Source organism: Bemisia tabaci, chromosome 3, assembly GCF_918797505.1.
Source record: "Bemisia tabaci chromosome 3, PGI_BMITA_v3".
NCBI lineage: Eukaryota > Metazoa > Arthropoda > Insecta > Hemiptera > Aleyrodidae > Bemisia > Bemisia tabaci.
The window spans coordinates 38544904-38565808 of NC_092795.1; the positions used below are offsets into that span (position 1 = coordinate 38544904).

Here is a 20905-nt window from a genome sequence, read left to right on the forward strand (position 1 = left end):
CAACCCCTAGCAAAATGACCTTTCTAGCAAAATGACGTAGGTACGCATATGATTGACTGCAAGACAGTCATTTATATAAATGTAATTTACCTGAGCGGTATCTGCTCCATAAGACTCGATGATATTCAAAATATAATCCGACACTCGCATTTTTACACCTTACGAACACCGGTGCAAAAGTCATTCAAGACCTCTCAGATGTTATAAAACTAAGACGTCAATCTCACTTTCAAGCAACTTACAGCGTTATATGAATAATATTGATGAGGATGACAACCAATACAAGCAAGCAAGAGCTAGCCATATGTATTGCTAATCTGACACTGGTAGAAACGCCCCCTCGCCCTCCCACCTGAGTGATTGTTATGAGAAAAAATACCGGTAGCTGCTCAACCGCCATTGGATCATTCGTTTTGACGTATAATGGACTACTTCATGAGTGAATTCATTTGATTGCTGGGTTTCATCAACGTAATCGTGTTATTCATCGCATCTTAAGCTGTTTTGACTTATATTTTTAGGACAGCTCCATTAACAGGTAATCTGATTTTTGTACATAACTGAGTGCGCAAATTCTGCATCAATGGTGTAAATTGCATGATACACAGAGAGAAATTTCAACACAAACGTTTAATTAATACGAGGGGTAAAACAGAAAATAATCCGAGCCATTCGGTTGACAATTTTAAGAGAAATTGCCAGCTAGTTTTCTTGAAGAAATTCAATAAAAAACGAGTGGTGAAAATCAACGTCGCAATCGGGAGAATGCATTTTCCCAGTCCCTCCATTGTTTTCTGCGCTAAATTCACCGCAAACTGTGCGTTTTACTTCCTATGTTAACTTAAAGTAACACAGGAAAACAAATATTTTTATTTGTTTATTGATACTTTTGAAGCTGAAAAAGCATATTTTTGTAATTTAGAGCGCATATGACTTCACTCGACGATTTGTGAAAAAACACATACGTTTTACTTTCCTCGCTATAAAGGTAAACGGAGTACCTAAAATGAACAGGTGTCCTCAAATTTACTTCAAGACTTTAACGCTTGCATAGGTAAAAATGCAAAAAGGCGTAAGTGACACGTTTCATGTGAAAGCATTATGAGTTAAATGTTTGTTGTAAGAGGGTCAGGTTTAAATATTCATACTTAAAGAAATATCGACAGTGAAACTTCCTAATTATGTACCTATAAGTTGCGGTGCTTAAACCTCCGCTCGCATTTTAATTTTTTAAAGGAGAGCAAATCAATATTATTCATTAAACTTTCACAGAGTTTTCTTGGCGTAGAGAGGTGTAAGCCAGGAAGTTTTAAGAATTGACGTTGAGTAGTTTTCCATTTAAAAAATGAAGTATATGACATGTGCACATAATCGATGTATCTATATTCAATTCCCTCAATTTTAGAGCACGGCACTTTTTTTTGCCAAACGAAGACGATTGACGTGGGTCTAAAATTAAATAAAATTGAAGAGAGATAAAAAGGTGAGAGACACAGAATGTTGTCACGGACGCGGAGTTTAAAACAAGATCACGATCACTAGAATATTCGATCAGTTCTAGAATGTTCCGTACAGTGGCGTGGCGTGCTTTGCGATATATCGATTGATCTGCCATATAAACCTATGGAAAAGGATCGATATGTAGGGTGTTCGCAACGAACACCTTAATAATCGATTCTTTCTATGGCTTCAAATGGGGAAATATCGATAATCGATAATTCACGCCTCACCACTGGTTCCGCATGAGAGAATATTCCGTTGCCCTCCGGGCAGAATATGTGGAGGGCCGATTGTAATTTGGTACAATGTTGCCACGCTTCTCAAACGTGCCAAATTACGGGAAAATAATGAGAAGAATCACTTAAAAATTTTACCTAATCTTTGTTTTGTGATCGAGACTAATTCCTACAATTTTTATGAAATTACATGCAAAAATTTTGATGAAAAAAGTGCAAAACAACTCTGAGACGCCCGACAACATAGCATTCAAGCTTGAATTGCACTTGTGTTACTCTGCCCGGAGGGCACGGTTTTAGCATGGACAAAAACAGAAAATCGAAAGGGGGAGGGTACACAATCCGAAAAAAAAGCAAAATCTTACTCTATAATATAGAATCATAAAAGTAACACGCGTAACGCATAATGCCTGAGACGCGAGGCGCAACGCGGGGGGTTGTACCGCAAAGTAGTCAAGGTGCGTACCCCCTAATTTCTTTGATTACCGCCAAAATCTATATCCGAATCAATGGGAATGAAGAGAGTATTACAAAAAAAGAAAATCGGGATGAGCACAGAATAAGTCTTTTAATCTGATTCTAAAAAAAAATCTATTGTCGAGTCGACACCAGTCCTATTTACCTTCATCTCATTTTCGTTTTACCACTTTTTAAAAAAGTAATGCGATTCAAATAAACCTCCTATATTCCTCAATTGACCCCAGACCAACATTATCAATGACTGCCTAGAGCGTTACGGTCAGGAAACTCTATCGTGCATCTTGACAATCATAGAGCCATTCATTTTTAACGGAGACTTTAACGCAAAAGTAGAAAAGTAAGCGCATCGCGGAAATAAAATACAGCACATAATTATCACACACTGTTACATAAAATAATCAAAGTCATGCGTGGTGCATACGCCTGAGTTACTGGAAATGATCTAGCTCCCATTTTGCTACAATCAGACATGGCTACCCATTACCTTTGGACCTACACTGCACCTACCTATTTTTACACTGTTAAAAATCCCGGTGCGAAATTCAAGCTTGCTCAGTTGCTATTTTGGCCACAAGTTACACTGAGTTAATGGATCCGGCACGAAATTAGTTATTCGCGCTCTGGCGGGAGTGAAAATCTTACGGGCAAATGTAAAATGGAACTGCCGTAGCATGGATTTGAACCCGAGAAGGCTATCATTTTGCCATTCGACGCTTGAAATAGGGATCTGTGAATTCACGCTACTTGAGAGAGCTCAACTAATTCAAACATCGTTGGTGCTATTCATGCTCTGATATATTCACTCAGAGTGCGGCGCTATATCCGCGCTAGATTTTTCTTTCTCGCCGGCTATTCACTCAGAGTAAATCATTGATTTTTAATAGTGTAGCCTAATGCGAGAAATTGAATATCCCAATATATGTGTGATATATTGATTGAAGTGCGTCACTTTTATGGTGCTTTTCAAATGGTCCGTTCAAAAACTCTAAAAATGAAGGTAAAATAGTGTAAATAACATATCAGATCTGAGACTAAGAAGTTGACATGCACAACCTCACAGTTCTCGGTTATTCGTTTCTGCGAGAGAAAAATTCTCATCACGAAGTTAAAAAAAACTCAATTAGCATAATTTTTCCCTTTTAGAGTTAAGCTGTTTAGAGAAACATTAGTTACAACCAATCAATAAGGCAGCGGTAGACGCGTTTCGGATCTAATTGGATCCATCATCGGCATCATAAGTGCAGCGCAGCCTTCTGATATTTACTCCTAAGCTCGGTGACGTTGCACAGTGGATCGAGTCAATGGAAGAGGTCGGACAAAATTTGGAAACTTGAAAAGCTCACAACTCCATTCATATAAAACTCTAAGGTTTTAAAAGTGGCTCCATTGGTTTCCTCGTGAAATTTTCATTCAAAAGCACCCCTTAAAATTTAAAATGTGACGAATTAAACGTCAAAATTTGCAGTTTTAGTTGAAAATTTCATGTTCAACCTCTCTAATTAACTCGATCCACTGTGCGTCGAGAACACGACGTCGAGGTTATTACGAGCGATAGCAAGCGAACATACCGATCCAACAGTGTAACTATAAACGGGAAAATTTACTTTTAATGAGTTCATTCCTTTGCGGTGAGTATTTCTATTTCAAAGGAACAAGCGCCGTTGACCGTGATGTCATGTCAACATCTGAGTGTCTAATCCTAAAATGAAGCTGTTGGCCTGAATACTGTAGGTGAAGATGACAGCGAGGACGAGAATGTGAGTAAAAGTGAGAGTGTCAATGAAATGGAGAATGGGAATGTGAAGAAGGAATTATAGATTCAGGAGAGGGCGCATTTCTGCGAAAAGAACAGTGAAAAGTATCGCGGTTGGTTGGTTAATCGGTTTATTCAAAGGTGTCTCGCATGCATATTATATGTGATTTGCATGATTTACAAGTGCACTTTGAACGAAACAAATTGTCTCGATCAGTATGAAGTTAATAGGTTTTTATTGCCAATAAATCATCATGACTCATGTTATAATCAAAATGGCATTTTGCCACTGAAAAACGTCGAAGCGCTCTTTTTGTTTTTCAAAATGTCAACAACTGCTTTTTTGAATTGTTCATACATATTAAATAGTGGAAATGGCTCTCCAACAGAATTAGCATTCGTGTCTGTCATTTTCAAACAAAATATTTTCAAAAAGATAGCTTTAAGTCTAACTTTTTTTAGAATTCCTCTGGAACGTGCTTTGATGCGCCCTACTTAATTTATATTTGTTTTATTTTTATTTATTTAGTTGCATGTACAACGAACGTTCTCCTATCATTTTTTTTATTGCCGAACATCAACATATTCGATGATATAGATGTCGACTGACAAAATGTAGGAATATAATACTTCAAACGGAAGTTTAAAAAGTTACGCCGTAAAAATGTATCAAGTATCGATTTTTCAGTTTTGGTAAATTGGTTTTTTTGTGGCAACACACTTAACACTCATCTCGAAACTGAGAATCTTTCTTCAAATTAACTCAATGAAAGTATTGCTCATGGCATTACTTATTTCCTCGGAAGAAATTGTGAGGTCATCACGCACTGTAAACATGACAGGGGAAGTTCTCAATAAATGCACAAAAAATAGCTATCTTCCTGCGCAATTACGGTATTCCGATGATCACCCAGAAGAGTAGGCTGGCTGTACCGCCTGGGGATCTTTTACTTTTTTGCTTTCTCTCCCTCATTTTTTTCTGCATGTCCCAAGCTTGGCCAAAGTTCATTCTATATTTTTTTTTTATTCTTTGCCTTTACTTGTATCTCTCCTTCCGTTTCCCACTCGTGGTGTAAACAGCTACTCATAAAGTTAAATTTACACTTCGGGGAGCGAGACTAAAAAACACACAATATTATGGCGCTCACCAACGCCCTTCTTAGTTGATTAAATTAAAATTTAAAAATTTAAACATCATTAAAAAACAGAGACACACGCAAAAAATAGAGCCAAGCGTGGAGGTGGAACTAAAAAATGTTGGATTTGATGTGAGCAGCACCGGCGGATTGCCCCCGGTGCTTAAAAAGGAACGAAATGTCTATACCTGTCTTATTTTGGCAGTAAAAGAGTACCAACCCCATCACTTGAATCTTTTTTCTCCCTTTTTTTTGTAAAAAAAAGCGAAAACAAAAATAAATAAATAAAAATAAAGCTATACAAAACAATAATAGTAATGAAAAATAGCGAAATAGTGAATAATAATAGTGATAAAATAAAGCTATTAATATTAACCTATCCAATGCCGAACGCACTTTTTTCTGCCGACATGAAAAAGTCAATGGAATCGCCGAGGCCAGTGATCTCGGCGTGATACCGACTCTCCATTCATGCACATCCAGTGGCATAACTTGAATTGTTGTTAATAACTTCATCATCAAACGCTCTCTGTGATAAACACGTGTAGAACTCGGGAACAAATTCCTGAAGAAGGGGGTAGGTTCTCTGATTATATTTTGTTTACTTTTTTCCAGTGGCGTTTTATAATCTTTGGATTGTTGTGACCAACTTTATTTATCATGAGGCGCGCTCGGAGAAATTAACATCATTGAAAACTCTGGAGCAGAATCGTGAGGAAGCGCCCGGTGAGTTACCCACAATTTTTTGTGGTAAAATTTAGGGGATGCAGAATTGACTCGCAAGTTCGCAAGTGACTGCGTACATGGTTATTTCGCCTACAATTTTTGGAATAGACCAAAACTACCATGCCAGGGAAGAACAACGTATAAGCCTTTAAGCGTTGCCAAATCAACTGTAACAAAAGACGAATTTTTGGGGCTTCTGGTGAGTATTTTTCTTCCAATCTTAAAAAGGATTTTGTTTGCAATTCAATCTAGAGTATTTAAAAGTTCAATTACGGGAAGATATATTCAAAACTTTTTCCGAGACCTTTGCATAATTTTTGGCTTTTTTATGAAACTCTTTATTTTCTACGGGTACGATCAATGATGTAATTAACCAAGTGGGGTATAAATATAAACATGAGGATTCAGTTTATTCTCCCATACCACTAATTTAAACTCAATTTCAATTTTCAGATTGTCCCACGGGATGTAAGATTATCATATTTTCTTTTAACTAATTTTTTACTAAATTTTTAACACTTGCCTGTTTTTTTATTTACACTCAAAAACGTTATATATCTCCATTCATTGAAACAAATAACAGTAGAATGAGGTGACGCCTCCGCCCCCCCCCCCCAAGTAGATATCGTCATCAATTTTCACTTTTTAACTTTAATTTTCAGCAATACATGCAAGAGAAAAATGACAGCAGGTGTCTTAGTAAAACTTCCTATTGTTATGACTTTTCTGGTTGTATCGGTCCATGCTATAACTTCGGAAAATATTCTGAAATCTTCTTTGAATACAAAGAATCATGAAAAATGGATATCAAGAATTTTCTCCGATCATATATGGAACTACACCATGACGGCAAGAAATAACCCAGACTGTATGCAGCACTTCAAAATTTTCCGCCAGCATCAAGCAAATTTCAGCACATGGGCGTTGCAAAGTAAGTAGTTTCCCCATTAGTTTTTGAAGTCATTTAAAAGAATGAAATTAGATTCTTGAGGCTTTCCCGTTATTTTCCAAACAATAAAAAAATAACAGAGACAGAAAAAAGAAATATATAACTGACCAATTTTAGGTTTAAGCAAGGAAGTAATTCACCTTTTCCGTTCAAGCAGTGGGCTAGATCCGCATTTGTACAATATGAATACATAGAGCGGTCGTTTTAGTTACTTTAACGTCTATTTCCATGACCTTATAAGAGCATTACTCTACTTGGAATTTTCGTCAGTAGAGAATGTGCGGCTGATTCAAAGTCAAAACCAATGCACTCTTTTTTTGTCCTAAATATGACTCGTGTCCGATCTGTATATGATGTTTTTTCAAAAAAAAAAAAAAAAAAAAAAAAGGTGCCCTCGCCTTATTTTTTCGGTGAGTCACTTGTTTTAACGTCATTTTACTGAAGTATGCTGGTGCTTAAATGTAGAGTCAAGTAGCGTGTCTGTTCAAAAATCCTCTCTATTCTAATAAAATCATTTTTAAGACGCTTGATGGACGGGGTGAGGAAGGGAAGTAAGACGGTCCATGAGTAGGACTGAGGATGGAGAGTTTAAAGGTCAGAGTTTTAATAGAGTGGGTCTTTTCTTTCTGAGGCCTTTGTTTAGTCATGGACAGCTATATGTGGCACTGTCAAGGTCGACTTCCAAAAAAGGAATCTAAATTTAGCTTAAGGAGAAAGTCATTCAGAATATTGCTTGGCAGAGAATTTTTCTTTGAAACGCCGTTTTGTTATTCAATTAAAATTATTTGCTCATTAATCGCCAACAGGCGATTTGGACGATTTCGCTGGCCGCGAGGTGGCCTTTGATGGCACTCAGCGCTCCGGGGGTTGGGCCGCGTAGCGGCCAGAAGGCATATCCCCTATAATAATCAACTGAAATTAAATTTTATAAATAAATCTATTTCTTCCAGTGTTAGATGCATCTGATCTGATTCCGACTGGTTTTCTTGTCGGAGATGGTTATCGCCTAGGCAATTTCGACGAATGCCTTCAAACGAACATTCCAAGCGAACTGGGGTTCTTCCCACAATACTGTTTGCCCTCTTTTACCATCCTTCAAGAAGAAGATACTCAGAATCCTGCTGCATCGTCTAATGATGGGAGAGAGCCCATATGGAAAAGGCTTCAGGTTCGCAAATATGTAGTCAAGCTTTATATTGTTAAGTTGTTGTCATGGGAACGGAGTTCCCCATGATATTACAATCGTTCCGTTGCTTTCGCTATGGGATTCCCTATACCTCTGCGACCTTGAGCGTTTCGCCCAGTCTCCGATTTTTGGTTGATTTTCCGATGTATCAAAAACCGTTGTATTTTTTAGCCAATCATGTCTCTACGTCAAGTTGTGTTGATTTCTAAAATTCGCTTTCAGCGAGTTTTTTTCCACCTTGAGATGTCGTGTCTGACTGGTAAATCTGCGCAGAACCACGAAGTTCCGTTTTTAGGCAAATTCTTTTTTTTGGGAGGTTTTCATTGGCTATTTTTCGCCATCAGTTTTCTGTTCGTTGGTGCAAAAGATCGCCTACTTCGTTGCTCTTGAGAAGCCGCCATTATCCCACCTCAAATTTTAAACATAGAAATAAAGAAATTATAACTATTGTGCAAGGTGGAAAACTGCTCTGGAGGACCCGTTACGGATACATGAGCCAAAATCGGAACTCGATTGATTGATTTATTCCATGAATACAGAAATATTGCCTGAGCTTACTGCCGCGATGGCAAATGCCTGCTGATATGAACCTTGAGACACATGATAGCATAGGCAAACAATGTCTCACAGAGAAAGGCGCTTAGCTCGTTTCTCCAGAAGCTACGAAGACGCGAATCGCCGAATCGCTCAAGGACAACTCTTGTGATAAGTCCCGCCCATCGTCCGAGTCTTTTAAATGCTATTTTTTCTCGTACTGTCGCTGATCTGTGATAGCCTAGTTGACTGAGGCGCCTCATATTTTGATAAGGTGCGGGCAATAGGAGATCGGGAGTTCGATACCCGACGATGGGAGTTAATTTTTAATGGTTGTATTGAATGTTTTAGACCAATCATCAAAAAATAATTAATACTAGATGATAAATGTACGAACATTTTCTCGTGAGTTAATATGTTAAACAAAAATACTGGAATATACCTCCTTCATATAATCAGCCACATGTTCCCCCAAATTAATGACGTTATTTTCTTTTTTCAATAAAGTTAATTTGCATTCAACGTTCGTAAGTTAAGCAAAAAGTACCTATTGATACAAATAGAAAGACATGAAAATAGTATGTCTAACATTTCAGTTGTTTTTTTTTTTTTATTTATTTTTTGTTTTTTTGTTTTTTCAATACAACAAATTGACTGGGACTAGAATCATTGTATCTCTGAAGACAAAAGCTAAGTTTTTTGATACAGAAATACTAATATATTCATCCTTTATATAATCAGGGAGATGTTGACCCAAATATTGATGTATATTTTCTCTGTTCGCCCAAATTAATGATGGTATTTTCTTTTTTCAATAAAATTAATTTACATTCCACGTTCTTAAAGCAATATTTTCTCCAAAATTCAGCAAAAAATAACAATTTATACCTACGCAAAAAGTAAATAAATAAATAAATAAAGCAATGACATGAAAGTAGTATAGGTAGTACACATCTAACATTTCAGTTACATCTATTTGAATGAAAAAAATGGCAACTTAGGAAGCACATAGGTCACTTATGATGCGTATTCGGGCATATGCGTAGAGTAAAAATATCATACTTTACGCCGAAAAAACGAAACTGAAAGTTAAATGCGTTAACTTCCGAAAACCATACATAATCCAACGAAAATAAGTAATTGGTAAATATAACAGCTTTCTTGTATGCAAAGAAAAAAAATTAAAAATGTTAAAAAAGAGATGTCGACACAAAATTACATAGCCCCTTCAATCCTGAAGATACTACAAACGAACTGTACCTTAACATTTTCATATCCCAGAAGCAAAAGTTCCCATGACGAATATTGCTATCGCTAGCGATTGCAAAAACCAACTTGTTTATCGTTAAACTTATTGTCAAACGCTGCATTTCACGCTAAGGATTCCGGTCAAAGCTGTTCATTTCATCCTTTTAATATGAGAATCAGTAGCGAGGCGTGAATGATCGATTATCGATATTTCCCCATTTGAAGCTGTGGCAGAAATCGATTTTTAAGGTGTTCGTTGCGGACACCCTGTTTATCGATTCTTTCCCATATGTTTAAATGACAGATCAATCTATACATCGCAAAGCACACGCATGCCACTGAAAACATTGAACGATTCTACAAAATCCCTGCGGGTAAAGAGCTAGATTTTAGTGGATGATTTTACCTTGTTATACGCTCATGCTCTTACACCACCTCATTAAGATTTAAAACATGATCGTTTAAAATTCGCTCATGAATAACTGGATGTTGTTCACTCTCCTCTGAAAATTTTCCGCCCATCACAGTCGAACTATCGATTAATCCTAGACACTAGAACTACCAAATAACCCATGGGAAATAAGTCAACAATTATTCGAGCATACCAAAATTTTCTTTAGTTTCTACACCAGAATGTTTCCTATACACTCTTTTATGTTTAAAAGTTTGAAATGTTTCCATTTTGTTAAATTTTGCCATAAATCAAAAGCTCCTGATACAATTTTATGCCAAATCAAAAATAAGTCAAAAATAATTTCAAGGAGTTGGAATATTTACCAGCTTCTGGAATTATAAAAAAAAACCATATCATTCTCTAAGCTCTTTTTATATTGTGATGTTTATTGTCAGGCCGAAAGCAGGATCAAGGTTCCAAAGAATCGTTTCAGTCTATCATTTTGTATACCGAGTACTTGCTCTCCAGACGACTTGCAAACGTCCTTACAAGTACTGCTTTATAATGTGACAAAACCTTTCGGGTACGATCTTAATGTAACCGTTGATGATCTTCATTGTACGACAGGAAGAGACCGGCCCGAATCCGCTGGTTATGTGATAATGAGGTTAGTATTCGAATAATTTATGAGCCACTAGACATTCAAATAAAACGGAACGTGTAAAGTTATTTTGTAGCAATTAAATCTGTTTCAACGAAAGCCTCCCTTGCTTGGATTGACTGTAAGAGGCCTTAAAACTATTGACTCCATGCTTTACACACTTCGCGCTTCAAAATTCATCATGAATCTTGATCACCTTAGAGTATCAGCTCAATACAATCACAGCGGTTTCCTCAATTTTATTTATCTTTGTTTCTATTAATAAAGGTACCTCTGACCCATGCAATCGTTTTTCAGGTCTTTCCTGGTGGTCGCAACAGTTGTCTTGATATTCTGTTCTGTGGCTGACATTGTTTTGGCAGTAATACAAGATGGAAAGTATGATCTCAATAACTGTTCATTTACGAAAGCCTCAGGTGAGATTTTAGACGAACTTAGGGTCACTTTTGTGTGAGTCATGAATCAGCAGCTTTGCCCTCTCGAGCGTTACCTGTAACGCTGCTAGGACTGGAACTATCACGTTTAAAAAAAATTGAATAAAATAAGAATTGTACCGCAAATTGTACATTTGAAATATTACTTTGGCACTGTTACGTACCTCCTACCAGTAGCAAGGCGTGAATGATTGACTATCGATATTTCCCTAATTGAAACTGGTAAAAAATGGATTTTTAAGGTTTAATCCTGCTTGTCGATCATTTTCCAAAGGTTTAAATGGTAAATCAATCGATATATCGCAAAGCACACCACTCCACTGTCTACTACCTTCTGGGTTCCGGGGGCTTTGTCATTTACATTTAAACATGCCACAATAGTTCGTCTTCGTAAGTTCAACACTATACTGCCGCGCTGAGGCATAGAGTACATTGAGTGTTAATGTAAGAAGGTAAGCTGGCGCCACTTTTAAGCATTTTCCAGGTCCCGAATTCCGAGCCTCCTGTATGACGCCGGGTCACTTTTTCGATACATGATCGATTGTTTGCGATACACGGGTAACCGGTCATCCGATGTAAAGAAAGAAGATAGGAATTACCACGTATTCTACACCGCCATTTTGGATCGAATACATGTATCGAAAAAGTGACCCGAACTCTGCGCACACCGGGCTCGGAACTCGTCGAGCAGAACATGGTGCCAGCTCTCCCATTTACATTACGACTCTATGTACTCTATGTGCTAAGGAAGAACGCCGTGTGAGCCCCCAGACGTTGCAATATTTCTTTGAAGGAAAACGAAATTTACTGAGAAAATTGTGAATATTTTTCCTCAAATTTTTCAGTCAATTTTTTTCACGATTTAATCTAAAATATCTGAAAATTTCAAGGAAAAATATGTATAACTTTTCTCAAGAATACATGTTTTATTCGGGGAAATTTGGCAACTCTCGGATGTTCATACGGCGTTCTTCCTTAGCACGGCAGTATAGGTTATGTACATGGACGGACGTCGCGCGCCTAACTAATCTGTTTGACACAGTGGTCTATGTTCTGTTCATGGACAGGGGTAGCAAAATGGCTGATTCCATTCTCTTTCTACCGGAATATGAGTCAGCTGCTGGCTGCACCCACATCTTCGGACGATTACAAGATACTTCATGGCATCAAATGCGTGCTGCTGGTGATGACAATAGTGGGGCACCGGTCCATGTTCATCGCCGAGAGAGCGGCGTTAACAAACTGGTCCTATTTTGAAAAAGTAAGGTACTTTTTGTATACGATGTCACGTGTTGGTCAATGGCTCAAGTCTTTTTTACTATCTATGCGAAAAGTATGCTCTAAATCAAAGACCAAAATATTATTTTAAAAAAATCATACATCTATGATTCATTTAATGTTAACTTATCAACCCTTTTTCTCTTAGCCACTTATAGCATGTCTGGTAAAATCTTGCAAAAATCTATACGTCACATCAATTAATTTAACTTCCCTATTATTTTGAACTTTAAACTATCCTCATTATTTTCTTATCTATATGTTTAGTTAAGAAAAATAAATCCCTCAACTTTATCTTTAATTTAACTGCAGTTTCAGACAGTGCAAATAAGTTCACAGATATCCATCTTTCATACACCGTGCACGGGTACACCAAATTTTCAATTCTACGTTTGATTAATCAATTGAAATTTTAATTAACAAGTCGTTCCTTTTTTTCCTTGCCAGAGATTTCACGAATTCAGCATATTTTACGTTGCAATGCCAATACCAGACATTTTTTTCTCAATAACTGGCTTCTTATTGTGTCTTTCAATGCTGAAACAGTTGGAGAACAAAACTTTCAATGTGTGGGTTCACGCAACCAATAAATTTCTCAGGTACGTATTGATGTGTGAACACAGAGGAGTTTCGCAGAACTTTTTTCATATGAAGCAAATATTGAAACACGTATGTGACCTTGAAGAGCACAGTTGGAGAAGCAGGATTAACCTTATGATGTGTGACGGGAAAAACTTTAGAATGAGCGTGAGAGGTATATAACAGATGATTGGCCAGGAAAGAAATTGAGAAAAGAGTATAGACTAACTTTATAACCCGATATATTCCGAAAGTGTATAACGGTAAAGCTACTTGAAAGCAGAGAGAGTAATAGGAAATTGCAGGATAGAGAGGGCCATCTTTTCCACCGTTTACGTCAACCTCCAGAGTAAAAAAGTATGGAAAAAGACATGGATGTTACTTGTGATGTCTTCAAACGCTTCTAAAAAGTATTGCAAGAAAAAGTTGCAATTCGATTTCAACGTCACATATTTTTCCAAAAATTGGAGTAATTTAAGAGTTTTAGAGGATATTCATAAAATAGTATACATATTTAGGCACTGGACTTTCAACTACTGACAGACAGGAAAAAGATTGAGCTCTTGATGAATTAGCAAGTTTAGGTTTTCTTGATAACTAGAGAGACCTTAGCGACTCGTTAATTTTTGCCCTTGAAGGACCAGTGTAAATGCTAACTGAAAGTCCTTGATGTTACGATTTTTCTTTTTTATTCCCATCATGATCAAATTTATATCGAAACATTTTTTTTTCATTACTTCTCAATAACTTGATTTTTTAATCAATGCTGGATACACGAAACGGCAATTCTTACTAGAATGTTAAATAAAATTTTGAAAGAATCAATTCTTTTGAACACGCTCGTTTGACTTATTTTCCAGAGTTATGCCTGCGTACATGTTCGTGCTGGCTTACTTCATCTTCATTTTTCCGCACTCAGGCGATGGTCCTTTATGGAAAACTACAACCGCAGCAGACTTGAAATACTGTCGCAAAAATTGGTGGATGAATCTTTTGTTCATTAATAACTACTTTAATCTAGGCGAATGGGTATAAAATTACATAATTTAATTCGCTTTTTGCCAATGTTTGTAATCTTTGATATTTTTTTTCTTCTCTTATTCTTCTTATTTTCTTATCCTTTCCATTACAGGAACGAGCTAGTCTTACAATTTTACCCTAGAGTTTCGGCAGGCCTGATGTTTTCTTTCTACTACTTTCCTGCAATTAGAAAACATGTTTTGCTGTATGGAATCATTAACTTCTTGCTATTGCTAAATCAACACTTTACCTCTATTTGAGAGGGTATTAAAGTGAAAATTATTTTGACAGATTTTAATTGGTCGACAGACAAAATGGCATTCTGCACGTAAAATGCAAACTCTTACCACACAAGCAGAGGAACTAAATCGATTTCCAAAAAATATGTAGGTACCTCATTTTTTTACCCATGAGAATGAATTAGCCAGTTTGAGAAATTCTTCCTTCCATACACACGAAGTCGTTAAAGAGGACGAAGTCTTTTGGTTCTTCTCGATCAAATAAAGGTATTCCACATAGGTATGCATTGTGACTGTAGCATACGCCAATCAGAAATGTATGTCTGATTAGTCAGATAGTTAGTTAATTAATTACGACGATCAGCAAGGAGGCCATTTACGTCGAGGACCAGGGATTTACCTTAAATTTTAAGATTTACTTGTTTAAAGAGCTTCAAATTTCGGTGTTTGGTGCTTACTTTTTGATCATCAGAGATAAATAAATGGATGTTTGGAGGGAAATAATTTTGAATTTTGATACGTCTGATTATTCCACTCTTACTTTATGTGATATACATGTATTTACCGGATTCTCAACACGAATTATTGTCGCGTTTGATTATAGTGTCTCCCGCATTTTTACTACATTGCCGCCGATGTTCACTTCTTCATCGTGGGTTCCATCATCGTCTTCTTGTGTTGGCGCTGGAAGTCACTCAAGTGGATTATCTTGGGGTCTGCTCTCATTTTGAGTGCTTTAATTCCATTCACAATCACCTATCTCAATCGATATGAGGGACTCGTGAAAATCTATGCTGAGTAAGAAGAAAACGTATTCCTCGTGTATGAAATTAACACTTCTCTGTTCATGAATATTTACTCTTGTTTACTTCTGTTAGTACTAATTTTGTTCAATCTGTGTTCTAATATTTTAGTCGAAATCAGAACGAGTTACATTTAATTGAATCGACTTTCACAAAATAAAAATACAACTTTTTTGCAGATATAATAGGAATTCTTTGGAGAATTAAATTTTCCAGAAAGTTAGTAAGAGACTAGAAAAATCTGAGGATACTTTTCAACCTCGGTGGCAAAAAGAAAAAGTGAGTGTCCTTATCATAGACCTAGGAAGCAAAAATGTTCCATTCTATCTTAAACAAAGCAATCAGATCAATTTTACTTTGTGGTATAAGAGTAGATAATGGTACATAATCAGAAAAACCTCGTTATCAAGAAAAGTGAGGATAATGTATATTGTCTGGACACGCAACTTATGCCTTTTTATGTATATTTGGCTGCGAAGCTTGGAAATGACCTTGGTTTTTCTCTATCATGCGCCAGATTTTCGAGAAATTTAAAGTATTCCCTGGAAAAGTCAATTTTTAGAAAATATTAGATTTTTTAGAAATTTGGTATGTATGAAAAAGAGAAATCAAAGCATTTTCCGACCTAGGGCAAAAACATGCTGCCATTAATACACTAATGTAAAAATGTATACACATGCCTGACGTAATTTTCAATGCTGACGACCTGCAATGTATTTTTTTCAGCCTAACATAGACGAATCTTTAATACTAATGCATTTTACTATGCCGACGGATGCTCTAACGTTCTTTCAGATTTCGGGTTTCAAATAAAGCGTTCTCCCACACTCTCGATTTTGTGATGATTTTTAATTATTTAGTAGATAACGTCTTACTCATAATATTTTTCTAGTTTTTATCGGAACATGAGGAATCATAAAATGCTTACGGATGTCAACATGAAAAGTCACAACCGGTTTGGAGGCTACATGATCGGAATCGCAGGCGCATTTTGGATGAGACATCTTCAGGCAGAACGGCGCGCGCTTTCAAAAGTGAGTGTTTTAACAATTCATAGAAAAACATCGATGAGTACAGCAGGATTTTAGCACAGTTTTTCATGTCTTTTTAGGTCAAGATACGGGGTTCATGAGTTAAAGAGCCTCGTCCCTGATCTCGAATCCGTTACCGCTGACGTCGCTGACGCTTTATAATCCTGATTCATTCTTAAGGCCCTTAACTAATGAGCACTCCCCTTTTTTCCACCTGTCTGTGGTTCTGTGTAGCACAATTACGTCCACTGGACGCCTTTTAGGGATATAAACTTCAGAGTGAAATTCACTCTTGATTTCACTCCGAAATATCCAAAAATGTAATCAGCATAAAGGTATCGTTTAATTAAAAATGGTTGTGTCAACTGTGTCATTTTGAAACATCATTTAGTCAAATGACTGTTTAATCACAAAACCAAGGAATTAAGTCTACAAGGTCTCCGCCAGAGCATTATGAGGCAAAGCTATGATGCGCCTTCAAAATGACTGTGCGTATGAGTGACTTGAAGTATGTCTGATTGCAGGCTGGAGCTTGGGCAGGCGTTTTTATTGGTGTCATAATGATTGCTGCCATCACAATCGCCAGACATTTGCTCCATCTTCCCACTACCGAATATAATGTTACCATACATGCATTATTTGCTGGTCTGAACACTCAAATTCTATGTGCGGGTGTCATCACCATCGCTGTGATCCAAATATCTACAGATTTTGGTAAGACTAAAATTATAGCACCTTGTCAAAGAAGTCATAATCACAAGAACGGTCAGAAATTAAAAATATGTAATTTCATTTTACCCCTTTAATTTTCTTAGAAAAATCCCATGTAAAAAGAAAATAAGGAATTATTCAGAAATATTGTGTAGTGTGGAATTGAGGGTGGTGTGAATTCAATTTAACGAGGGCATCACACTTTTGGGCCCCTCCTCCTAAATAGAACCTTGGGCAAATACACGTGGCGGGGAAAAAATTCATGATAAGTTAAGTTTTTAACTCCATGCTGCGCGTGTTGTTTGATAGATTCATTTTATACACAAAAATTCAGCCCTACTTCTATAAAAAATAATATAATGTCAAAAAAAATTGTTATTTAAAAAAAATAGATTTTAAAATAAAAATCAAATTTATGATTGATGCTCATTTCCGCATTCAAGGAATCAAGATGTTGCGTACCTAGTTTGTTCATTTAGGCGTATATCATGTGAAAATCAAAATCAATTTTTGAGTGTTTTTTTCACTTTCATTATTTTCCCATTGAAATTGAAAACATGGCGTGTGATGGGATGCATTTACTTCGACTGTATGTAACACGTCACCGCACGATAAACTATTTAATATTATGCACGATATTTTTTCTCCACCATGTTTGTCTCCTCATTGGCTAAGATTAAGAGGTGAGAAATGATTTTCGATTTCGATTTTTATTTCATTTACTGTTTGTAATTAATTCATTTTAGCACCCATAAGCATATTTACGTGCGAGGTCAACATGCTATTCAGAAAACCATCGCTCATAGATACTATTCAAAGAAATCGATTAATACAAAATTTAACAATTCTTAATCCTTGGGATTAATCAATACGAATACTCTCAAATATATAAGGCATATAGAAGTAGTAATTAAAAACAAGTAGTGATCATAAGTAAGATTTTCGAGATTCGATGGAATTTATTATTAACATCGCTCAGTCCCTAAAAATAAAAATGCCGAATTTTTCCTCATGTTTTAAGGTGCATTGGATTCTTTGTTTCTGACGCAAAACCTTTTCCCGCCGATCAGTAGACTTAGTTTTTGGGCATTCCTCATCAATATACCACTGATTATGAATAGAGTTGGCTCCTACAGAACTCATATCCACATCACTCATGAAGACATGGTAAGTCAGATTAAAACGTAATTATCGATTAATTGTTTAAACATTTTAAAGAATGCAACTAAAATCAATTTTTTCTCCCTTCATCGAAAGCTTTTAGAATTCGTTTAGTATTAAAAACTAAATGTAATTACGAAAAAATTGAGGGACAGGCAATACCAGACCGTCTAGCAGTGTAAAACCTTTTAAATTACCGATAAATAAATTTAAAATGATGCAATATCTTAAGGCTCATCATTTTCTGCTTGGTAAATCTCTAGATGGTTATAACTTTTGTCCAGTTATTAAATTTAATCCTTCTTTAATTGGAGAAACAGGATAGAGACATTCTAGTAATAGGAGAGAATAACAAAAAAGAGAATCAGTAAATCTGGAAAAAATCCTTTCGGACTGCACAAGAGGAAACTAAAATTCACTTCAACGAAGACTTTACGTGTCTAATGTGTGTAATGGTGTTGAAAATGGGTATCCTATTCTACAATAAATAACGTTGGCGTTGACTTACTTTTGAATAATTTAATTATTTTAACGCAAATGCCACATACGCTGAATTTTTTCTGTTGTCCTTTTGTTCTTTTAATTTGTCTTCCACACGTCTCTCATATCAATGTTTTGGCCCTTTTTCTAGGTGTATGGAGGCGAGCATTGGGGTGATGTCCCACTGGCATATTTTCTTTCACTTTATTGTCACTTGCTGATTGATGCACCCATCAGCTATATAAAACCGATTATCCTGAAGTACCTATCGAGAAAGCAGTTGCATGTTGACAAAAAAGAATGATGCAGGAGAAGGCAAAATTTTGTGAAACACTTCGCGGACTCGAGGCATGCATACTCATTCATCTTTCAATTTTTGGTGATCTCTTTGTAACCAATTTTTACATCCAAACCAAAGTGTTCTAAATTAGTCAAAAAAAGAGGGGAAAAAAGGAAGAAAAAAGAAAAAAAAGGGGGGGAGGTAAAACGTAACTGAAATTAATCAAGTTGTAGAAAAAATACTAGATGTCAAAAGAGAAACACATTTTTGAGACAGTGATTCCGTTATAGGAAAGAGAAATTACATTGTAATCAAAATTCTATAATGAAAATTCAGATTCATAATACATTATTTATTTTTCGAAATTGAGATTTGCAGTTTTTATGATAAGAACCCTTAGTAATGATAATATTTCTGAACGGTTAGTGTTAAAGCTTTTGCGTAGTTTAATCGTTTGTGACTTTAAAAAGTGCACGCTAGTTTACAATTTTGACATGAGTTAAATTATATGAATGTTACGTTTCAGTAATAAATTGCATCTCTCTGTTCGCAAACTTTTAACTTTGAATCTGTGATGAAGACCTCCTAAGTTGCAAAATAATATTTAATTTATTATATCTCACTCTGAGCAAAAGCAATTTCTGAATGTACACAACATTCATGGAGATTTCCATTAGCCATCTTTACAAGAATTTGATAGTTCCATGTAGGCAGAGCGAAATAAAGTAAAAGTACTTACATGAATTTTGCAGTTTCACCTACATGTAAGAACACATCGTCGTATAGTCCTACATCTCCTTCTTTGCTAACTCTCCAAATTCTTTGCTACAAAATTAGAAGTTTAAAAACTGTTATCGCGTGAAACTCAAACCCTTTGATTGTGACATCCTTAACAAAAAAAATACTACTTACCAAAAGAATGTAGTTCGAAATTTCTCGTTCGTCACCTCCCATTTATGTTATAACGTTAAAAGAGCCACGAATAAGAAGTTTGAATGGTCATCGACTCCAGTGTCGATTCTAAAATGATTATTTCATAAGCAATATACAGTATATAAACAACACTGTCATGTCAACATCGTTATAGAATAGAATCGATAGGCATTATAATACCACCCTGACCCCTGGCCACTGTCTATGAGCAGAAATTGTACGCAAAAATGGGATGGTTTCAGTCATATTTATTAGCATAACGAGCTGTTTCGAAAGGGATTGATCCTAAGAATTCATAATAAATAAGGGTTGAATAAAAAAAAATCATGTCAAACGCAACACCTTCAAAATCCGCCCAATCAGCAGGAAAACTCCTCAGGCAACTATCAAGTCGGAATTCGGTGTTTAAATGGAACATTAGTAATGACATCATCGTCTCAGATCTAAGAAGTATTGAGATTTAACCTTAGGTTGCTGGTTGCTTTAAGATATCCCAGTTGGTCCTAAGATTGTTTCTTTCACACAGCAACACAACGTACACGACGGTGTAGGTCCGCAACCACGTATCTTGTTTGCGGTGTTTGAAAATCTCCGTTTTTACTTTATTTTTTTAAAGATGATCAAATCGACATCATTCCTTGAGATTTTTGCACAATTTTTCTCGCGCAGAGAAGAAAAATCACAGCAGTTTTCAAGAACTGCCGTTGAGCAGTTTATCATTTAAAAAATGAAGTATGACAGTAAGTCTGCGACGTTGCAAACCGAAATACGTGGTTACGGACTTACACCGTCGACATGTCAATTTCGCTGCAAAATTTTTGCACGAGCTTCTGGCGGCATAATAAAATGCTCTCCGTCGATCCACGTCCATTAAGGATTTGGAAAAAAAATCCCTTGATTAAAGCCTCACGATACCATATTTCCTTTTCGAACTGCAGTTCCAGAGAGAATGCCCAAGGCGGGAATTTAACTGATAATGGAGGTATTAATATTATCGCTTGCATCGATGGACTTGGGGATATCAATTTATGTTTAATTACTGTTTATAATAAACACTACGTCAAACAAAAGAGGCTTATGCTAATAATTTCCATTCTATTCCTTCTCTTTCTGATAATAAAAAAATCATCCTAGTGTTGAAACTTGCACTTTG

The 20905-nt window shown here is 36.2% G+C and overlaps 1 protein-coding gene across 1 annotated transcript; it reads left to right on the forward strand.

Moving 5' to 3' along the window:
- Window positions 1-6513: 6513 nt before the first annotated feature.
- LOC109038951 (nose resistant to fluoxetine protein 6) lies at window positions 6514-20905 on the forward strand. The gene is made up of 12 exons (XM_019054229.2): window positions 6514-6762; window positions 7731-7948; window positions 10598-10809; window positions 11101-11219; window positions 12305-12498; window positions 12963-13114; window positions 13955-14123; window positions 14958-15151; window positions 16049-16190; window positions 16712-16901; window positions 17920-18065; window positions 18691-20905. The coding sequence occupies exons 1-12, from the start codon at window positions 6549-6551 to the stop codon at window positions 18841-18843; spliced, it is 2103 nt and encodes a 700-aa protein (XP_018909774.2). The 5' UTR covers window positions 6514-6548; the 3' UTR covers window positions 18844-20905.

What these genes read in the sequence shown, in the direction of transcription:
- LOC109038951 (XM_019054229.2), top strand. Translation starts at nt 6,549, where the DNA reads ATGACTTTTCTGGTTGTATCGGTCCATGCTATAACTTCGGAAAATATT. An exon ending in ACTGGTCCTATTTTGAAAAA is followed by an intron (nt 12,499 to 12,962) that starts GTAAGGTACTTT and finishes TTTCCTTGCCAG; the next exon opens with AGATTTCACGAATTCAGCAT. An exon ending in ACTTTAATCTAGGCGAATGG is followed by an intron (nt 14,124 to 14,957) that starts GTATAAAATTAC and finishes GTTTGATTATAG; the next exon opens with TGTCTCCCGCATTTTTACTA.